This window comes from Chiloscyllium plagiosum, chromosome 4 (assembly GCF_004010195.1).
Source record: "Chiloscyllium plagiosum isolate BGI_BamShark_2017 chromosome 4, ASM401019v2, whole genome shotgun sequence".
NCBI classification, from domain to species: Eukaryota; Metazoa; Chordata; class Chondrichthyes; order Orectolobiformes; family Hemiscylliidae; genus Chiloscyllium; species Chiloscyllium plagiosum.
In genome coordinates this window covers 35,859,068-35,868,183 of record NC_057713.1, presented here as the reverse complement: position 1 = coordinate 35,868,183, position 9,116 = coordinate 35,859,068, and the positions used below count along the sequence as shown (strand labels likewise).

The following is a 9,116-nucleotide window of genomic DNA, read 5'->3' as shown; positions in this document are numbered from 1 at the left end:
ATCCTGCTGATGTTTAAACAGACACTGCTTGAATTTAAAATGAATATCTAAAAGAAGGGTGAAACATTAATCTAACAAAGGTTACAAAAAATAAGGTTTATCTCTAGAGTGGAAAACAGGATCAGAGTGATGCAATTAGCCCAGGTGCTGGAAAAGTGGCTTCTTATTCTGCAGTATTGATTGGAGACGAGAGCTTTCTATTTGGCCACCGAGCTCTCTCTCTCTCTCTCTCCCTCGCTCTGCAGTGCCTGGTACACACCCTGATTTTTCTCCAGAATCCTGCTGACATCATCTAGCATGACACAGCTAAGTACGGTAGAGTGCACTGTCAGAGGGGATGCTGGTGCAGCGCACTCTCAGTTGCGGCCTCACAAACACACACGCAGCCAGCAGACGTTTGCTCTCGCTTCCTTGCCCCTCCCCCAGCTCTGCTGAAGGATCAGGTGTAGGGATAACCAAACAACACAAGCCGGCTGCTTCGCCTAAATGAACCCGCCGCATTCATTCTGAGAGCCGGTTCGACAATGCCTGGAGACGCAGCAAAAGATGCAGCGAGTCTACATGAGGAATTCCAACCGAAGCAAAGGAGCCCAGGTGCGTCGGGGTTGGGAAGAGGATTTAATTAATTCATTCTTTTATCTCTTTTTTTTCCCAGAGCATGACTGCTTAACAGTCTTAATGTTGCACTCTTCCCTCTCCCCGCCCCCACCTCGATGTTGAAAATTCATTTTTATTATTGTGGACGGACATTTTCATAACGGGGACGAGCAAATCATCATTCTGTGAAATCTGCTTTCCAGTTCTGAACGCAGCATTATCCGATATAACGCTGAATAAAGCAGGGCATACTACCATATTCAGACCTAAATATCTACTTTCACAGTTAAAATTAAATCTCTGTATTCATCCATGATTCGACTTGCCCTGCACCAGTTTTGATTTAAAGCTGATAAGCGGTGTCAGATTATATAACACAGTTGAGAAGCTTAATAAGTGCATTCAAGGATGGCCTTGTTTTATCAGTGTTTGTACTAAAGGCGAATAGAAGTTAAGGCTGATTACTGACCTTGGACCTTAGCTAAAATGAAATGGTGTTATTTTGTCATCTATAGGAATCCGAATGAAATCAAGGTATCATAGTGTGGTTCTTTCAAGTAAACAGGACCGTTAGTGAAATACATCAGGCAAAATGTTTGAACCCAACTTGATTCTCCAAATGGGTCGTTTCAAGCTGTAGTATTCTTATCTCTGGGCCAGTAGATTGTGAATTCAAGCTCCATTCCTGAGATTTGAGCACATGGTTTAGGCCGACACTTCTGTCCAGTGCTAGGGAAGTGTAACACTGTCTGAAGTGCTCTCCTTTGGGTGAAGCATGAAATTGAGTCTCCACCTGACCTATCCAGTAGATATAAAAGATCCTGCAGCACGTTTTTAAGGGGAGCAGGGCAGTTCCTCTCGTGTCTTGACCCAAAATGTATCTTCTCATCCATCATCTCCAAAACAGAACATCTGGCCTCTTTCTTAATCTGAATCTTGCTGTGCACAAATTGGTTACCACTGGTTGCATTGCAACAATTTTTTAATGTCCTATTTGGCTGCAAAATGATTTTGAATGTATTGATATGGCAGATACTATACAATTAGAAGTTATGTCTTAGTAGTTAGGAAAACAAAATGGACTCTAGAATAAAATAAAGAACAGTAGGTGCTGGAACTCTGAAACAACATTGCTGAAGAAACTCAGCAGGTCTGGCAGCATCTTGGAGAGAAAAATTGAGCTAACTTTTGTCAGACGTCTGCTATAGAATTTGATGAAAAGATGATTGAATGAAATGTCATTGGTTCAGTTTGAAGCACTGCCTTTGGGTCAGAGGATGTGAATTTGAGCTTTACACTGGATATAATCGCACTGATGTAGTGGCACAGTACTGAGGCCAATTAAAATGAATCGTTCTGGCTTTTGTTCCACGCGCTATAGGTTAGGGTATTTCAAGTGCGTATCCAGGTATTGAGGGTTTCTGCTTCCACCATCTTTTCAAGCAATGTGTTCCTGATTCCTACCAAATTCTGTGTGGGGTAAAAGTTCTTAATTTCTCTGTGGTTTTTTCCAAACACCATGCCATGCATTGTTTTGCAAATCTACTCTGTTATTTCCACTGAACTCTCCTTAGCCTACAAATTTGTTTTGAACTCCAGTATGATTATTTTTGGATGTAAGTTTGCTCGCCGAGCTGGAAGGTTAATTTCCCGACGTTTCGTTACCCTATTAGGTAACATCTTCAGTGGGCCTCCAGGCAAAGCACTGCTGATGATTCGTGTTTTCTATTTGTGTTTGGGTTGGTGATGTCATTTCCTGTTCTTTTTCTCAGGTGGTGGTAGATGAGGTGTAACTCGATCCAGAACCTCAACATGAGCTACAAATCTTCTCAAAACTTGCTATGACTAATTTGTTCTATAACATAGTCCTTCCTGTTTGAGACACTAAGGTCACCCTGTGCAATGACATGAGATGCCAAATTATTTGAAGGCTAAGAGACTAAGGCCTCAGCATCTGTTCGGTTTCATCAGTTTCATTTCTTGAGTGATTATTTTGGATAAACATTGCCTGATCCTCTCCCTCACATCTCTGCCACTGGCTTGCCACATCATGCTGCTGACCCAACAGCACAGAAATATTCTGTGGATTGCTTAAGTCTGTAAAGAACTGTTTGCACGTTATACATTTTTTCCAAGATATTTTATTTCAGGCTGAGAAAATGATCTGAGATTGCTTTTCTAAGAAAGACTTGACAATTGTATAATATTTTGCCATGCTCCCCAAGTTCAGACCATGTTCCCCAAGGGCTGTCCTTGTTGTGAAGTCAAACATGGGAATCAGAAAAGAGGATTAATAAGTTAGACCTGTCGACAGTGATATAATGTTCGGGGAGGAATGTTGACCAACACTTGCTCCTCCTCTTCAAACATGTCGAAGCACTCTCCCTTTGGAGTTAGGGTCGAAGCAGTGAATCTGAAGTATGCAGTATAACTCAGATTTTTCAGAATGTGGTTGCACAGAAAACCTTCTTGTGAAGGTTAGGCATCATGCCATGACAATATCTTTCTACAAGTTAGTTGTCTCTATATCAACAACAAGAAAACCAGTGTCTGTCTGTATGTCTAGCTTGCTTTCAACCAGCCTGGTAGTTGCATGAAACAACGATGATGGAATTATTAATCAACTAAAGCAATCAACCATCATCTAGTAATATCCAACAGATTAAAACGTCGTAAGAAAAAGTCTGGAAGACCCAAGAGGACTAAAGGTAGCTGCTTATCTCCTCCCTTACTATGTGTCATGCCTCAAAATACTTGTGCTGTTTAATTTACATTTGAATGAATCATTATTGTTACTTCCACAATTTCTTGAATGGGACTGTTCTATAAACTGATTACTTGCTCACTAGACAAGTTGGACTGAAGGGTCTTTTTCCATGCTGTACATCTCTATGACTCTGTCTTGGCTTCATCAGGATGGAGTTGAGGTAGGAAAGCAGAAAATTTGATATGGAAAGTTGTGTCAAATTTATCTTAAACAGATTTTACCTCCTTTCCTGTCCTCAGCTGAATGGATCACCTGGCAGGCAGCCAGAAAGGATTGGAAAGTAGCAAAATGCAGTGTCCTTGGCAGTGGAGAGGTCATGGGAAGACAGACAAGGCCATAATTCTTTTTAACCCGTTCATGAGGTTGAAACATCACTGGCAAGGCTAGCACTTGTTGCCTATCCTTAATTACCTTTAAGAAGGTGCTAAGAAGCTACTGTGTTAAATTGTCACACGCCCTGTGGCATACTGATAACGACACAATGCTGTTAGGGAAGGAGTTTAGTGATTAAGGAATTATTGGGCGTAGCTCCATATCAGGGTGGAGGGGAACTTGCAGGTATTTTTTTTGCCCTTGGCCTTTTTAGGTGGTAAAGTTCATGGGTTTGAAAGATACTTTTGAAGTAACCTTGGTGCATCTGATAGATATTACATACTACTGACACTGTGCACTGGAGGAGGAGGGAGTGAATTCTTAATGGTAGGTGAGGGTTCTGATTTGAGTCAATTAGTTTCTTTGAAGTTTCGAGTGTTGGAGCTGCCCTCACCCAGGCAAGTGAAGAGTATTCCATCAAACTGCTGACTTGCACCTTTCGGGTGTCAGACAATCTGTGAGGAGTCGGGAAACGAGTTACACTCCATAGAATTCCCAGCATCTGACCTGCTCTCTTAGCCACAGTATTTATTTAGCTGGTTCAGTTCAATTTCTGGGCAATGGTGGATGATTCAGTGATGGTAAAGGCATTGAATATCAAGGGGAAAAGGTCAGAATCTTGATTGTTGGAGATGCTCATCTGGCACTTTTTTGGTACAAATGTTGTTTGCTACTTATCAGCTCAAGTAGGAACACAGTGCTTCAACTTCTCCCGAGGTTGTGGGTGATATGAATATTGTCATCAACCATTCTCATTTCCGATCAAACTATGGACAGAAGCACGTTGATGCAGTTGAGGATGGCTGGATTTCGAACTGTACATTGAAAACTCTAATTGCAAAGTTCTGGGCTGATATGACTGACCTCATACAACCACAACCTTCTTCCAATATGCTGGATAAGACTCCAACCAATGGGGAGTTTCTCCTGATCTTCATTGACTTCAGTTTTGCTTGTCAAATGGTACTTTGGCAAGGAAGTGACTTTGACTTCACCTCATTTAAGGGCAGAAACTTGCTTTGGAAGTGGTACAATGAAGGTTCATTAGATTGGGTCCCTTGGATGAGAAGTTTGTCTTATGATGAAAGACTGAATATACTCTCTGAAATGAAGAATGAGAGGTGATCTGATTGAAACAGTCATAAAGGTCCAGATCAGTTGTGAAAGTCAGGATAGCAGCTGACTAAATGTAAGGGGAAGTACAGAGAAACTGAACCAGAAGGGAAAAGTTGTACGATAAATCTCTCTCTACAGATGCGATCGGTCCTGTGGAATTTGTTTTTGTTTCAGATTTTCAGCGTTTGCAATTCTCTGTTGCAAAGAAAAGATATCTTTTAGAATTCTGAAAGAAGACAGCTGGAGAAAATTTGTTTGATAGCCTCATTGCAGGAGGTGATGGAGATAGCAAAAAATTCTCAATTGAATATGGAGAGTGTTGGAATGGAAGGTAAAGTTGAGTGGAAACTTGTCATGGTCTGTGATGGATGAGAAAGGGTGAGAGCATAAATCCATGAAATAGAATGGACTCTAGCAACCAGGATCTTGTTGGGGAGGGGGTGGAATTCCTCAGTTGATGCACTAGTATAGAAGAATATTTCTTGTCAACAGATGGAACAGAGATGGAGAAATTGGGAGTTGGAATGGAGTCTGTACAGAATGTGGGATGTGAGCAAGTGTCAGGTTACCTGTGGGAGGCTTACTGGTCAATATCAGTTGATATCTTATTCCCAGTCAAGGAAGGGGAGTGAAAATCAGAAATGGACATATGATGATGGCAGAAGAGTGGAAATTATAAACAAAATTGATGAATATTTCCATTTGAGGATGTGAGCAAGAAATAACCCTGATAAATCAATATAATGGTAAAGGAGATGAGGGAAGGGACCTGAGTAGAACTGGAACAAGGAGTAATTCCTGGATCTCTCAATAAGCTAGGCATAGCTTGGAGCCATGCACCTACCCATACTCCATTTTTTGTTTATATGGAGTGGGCGGAATTGAAGGAGAAATTGTACAGTGAGCAAACAAGCTGTGCTAAGAGGAGAGTGGAGATGGTGGCAGACGGAGACTAGTTCTCTCTGCAAGGAAGAATTGGAGAATCCTTTCAACATTCTAGTAGACTAGATTACATTCCTTACAGTATGGAAATAGGCCCTTCAGCCCAACAAGTCCACACCGATCCCTCCAAAGAGTAACCCACCCAGACCCAGGGTTCTGATAGAGGATGGCATTGCTGGCTGGGCCATTATTGCCTTGAGAGGATGGTGGTGTGCCACCTCCTTGACCTGCTGTGGTTGATGTGGTGTACATACATATACAACTCTATTAGGGCAGGAATTCCAGGAGTTTGATCAGTGACAGTGAAGGAACAGAGTGATGTAGTTCTACATCTTGTTGTGGGAAGTGGAGAGCTAATATTCATCCGCAACTGCTGCTCTTGCCCTTCTAGGTAGTAGAGATTATGCATAGAGGACCCTTGGTGAGTTGCTGCTGTGAATTTTGTATCTGGCTTACACTGTGGCTACTAAGTCAGAATATTTTTAGTTGGAGAATCAGACTGTTGAATCTATAATTGGAATAGTACTGAATGTTAAGGTGTGACATAGATTCTCTATTGTTTAAGATGGACATTGACTGCTTCAGTAACTGAATCACTGCTAAAGGTGTTGAGCATTATGTAATCATGAGTAAGCATCCCCACTTTTGACATTATGTTGCAAGGAAGGTCACTGATTTGAGCAGCTAAAGATGGTTGGGTAGAAGGCACGATCTTGGAGAACTTCTGCAGTGATGGGTTGGGACTGAGGATTGACCTCCCAGTACACCCCCCCTCCCACCAAATTAATTTAATGAAAAATGAGTTGAAGAATGATCTTTTGGAATATCAGGCGGAGGCAAAGATGGATTGTCCACTTGGCACTTCTGGCTGAAGATAGTGGCAATGCTTCTGCATGGATGTGTGCTGGACTCTCAGATAATGGAGGGTTGGGATATTTGTTCCTTCTCCTCTTCAGGCGAGCTGTTTAACTGTCAACAATCATCCACAACTGGATTTGGTAGGACTGCAGAGCTTCGATCTGATCTGTTGGTTTTGGGATTGCTTAGCTGTATTCGCATGCTGCTGAGTCTCTGGCATGCAAACACTCAGTCATGTGGCATGGAAGCAGACCCTTTGGTCCAACTTGTCTGCACCAATCAGACATCCCAATCTGGTCTTGTCCTATTTGGCCCATTTCTGTCACCACCTCTCAATCACTCCTTTAAGCAGGAATCCTCTATTTACAGTGGGCACTCTTACCCAGTTCCCTTCACCTGGACCCTCGCCCTCTGTCCAATTACCTTCCTGTCAGCTTCTCATTGAAAAGTGGTGGTCCTCCTCAGTCACTGGTGACAAAGGATCTCAGCATCATGAAGAGCTTGAAATTCATTGAGATGGGAATGTATGGATAAGAAACTGAATGACAGAATGGGGGTAAAAAATTAATGCTGACTTTATGGACTGGATGCCCTGTTTTTGTGTCAGAGTGCTTGACAATTCTGTCACTTCCAGCAGTGCTAACTGGATAGGAAGTGGATGGAGGAATCCTGACTGATTTTTGTTTTCTTTTTTGCTTTACTGCCTGTGTTGGGGCCAGAAGTGATTTTTCCAATGCATTGCAGATATCAGCCCCCCCAGTAAAGACAGCAAATAGAACCCAGAACCTTCCATGAGCATTACTCTTTCCAGATTATATATTCCTCATCGAATCGGCACAGTATAGCTTCAGGATTTCTAACCTTTACTTCCTCAATTACGTGTCCTTGATATGGCAGGTTCAGGGTCCTCGCTACTCCTGGAGATGTCTGCAATACCCTTTTAACTTTGTTCTTTTTTTCTTTAGTCAATAAGTTTCTAAAATTTAAACTTAGTGCTGGTGTCACTATGTGAAGTTTAATTTGAGAACAGGGCATGAAACCCTGAGATGACATATGTATCATATTTTACAATCTTGACTGATGTGGCCCTGGAAGGATTTTAGTTGTCTTTTCCCGTGTGGTATTGATATAGGTCAGGTTCAGCTTACACGGTATTAACTCCCCAAAGATACACAATCCTTTTAGACTGTTGAGTAGGATGATGAAATTGGACCTCAAATAGAACAATGATCAAACTGCTTACTTATGATGGCTTTGAGACAATATCGTGGGTGCTTGTTGCTAACTGACAGTAGAAACAATGGAAAAAAAAGAGTCACTGTGCTCTGGTTTTTGTAGTGTCTTTATAGATAAGTCAGTGTGGTAAGTATGAAATTCTTTTCAAAAAGAAAGCCTTGCAATACTCTGAAGGAGAATGCACAAAATATTTGGTAGTGATACAGGGGTTGGAATGGCAATGAATTTAAGATTTCTATCAGGAAAGAGACTGGAGGCTTAAGCTTTGAAATTGCAATAGAATGCAGTGATGGAAGAAATAATTATTTCCACTTCTTTTAGATGGTTGAGCTCAGATGGACCTGGAACTTGTGAAATTTCTGTCTGGAGTAAAGAGGGAAGTGAATGCTGATTGGCTTCATGTCACAGGCATGATGCTTTGTTAAATATCACACAACACCAGGTTTAATTGGAAGCACACTAGCTTTCGGAGCGACACTCCTTCATCAGGTGATTGTGGAGGGCTCAATCGTAACACAGAATTGATAGCAAAAATTTGCTGTGATGTAACTGAAATTATACATTGAAAAATTGATTCTGTTAAGCCTTTCATATGTTAGAATACAGTGATAGTTTCATTTCTTTCATGTGTAAATCACAAAACCTTTTTTTAAAAAGTTGCATTCTCGGGTTAGCTGTTAACAATGGTGATAGCTGGACAATATGTTGAAGGTGTTGGCCCCCTGTGTTCTCTGTCTATGCCATGATGCTTCGATTGATTCTAATCTAAAAAGTGAGATAACGGAGTTTTACATAAAGTACAATGTAACCCTGCAAGTACAAATTCACCCCACAAAGTGTATTTATGTGTGTGGTGCAATGGTCACCTGTAATGTGACATGAACCCAAGGTTCCGGTTGAGGGCCTCCCTAAGGGTATTGAACTTAGCTATCAGCCTCTGCTCGGCCACTTTTCTCTGCTGCCTGTCCTGAAGTCCACCTTAGAGGATGTTCACCCGAAGGTCCGAGGCTGAATGTCCTGGACCAGTTCGGTACCCATAGGGAGGGCCTCAACCGGGACCTTGGGTTCATGTCACATTACAGGTGACCACCATTGCACGATACTCGCACTGACACACACACACACACGAGTACAGTCTTGGTCCCCACATTTAAGAAATAATATGCTGGCATTGGAGCTAGTTCAGAAGCATTTCACTAGGTTAATTACAGAGATGTAAGATTGACTT

The 9,116-nt window shown here is 41.8% G+C and overlaps 1 protein-coding gene across 2 annotated transcripts in view; it reads left to right on the top strand.

The window, feature by feature from the left end:
• Positions 1 to 9,116, top strand: part of LOC122548950 — a 63,216-nt gene continuing 54,100 nt past the window's right edge. Inside the window, exon 1 of one of the 2 annotated variants that reach the window (XM_043687960.1) lies at positions 1 to 594. In XM_043687960.1, the coding sequence (XP_043543895.1) occupies positions 525 to 594 (70 nt within the window). In that variant the 5' untranslated portion in view covers positions 1 to 524. Of the gene's footprint in view, positions 595 to 3,117; positions 3,306 to 9,116 lie in introns of those variants that run through there. The other variant, XM_043687961.1, reaches the window with a different exon arrangement.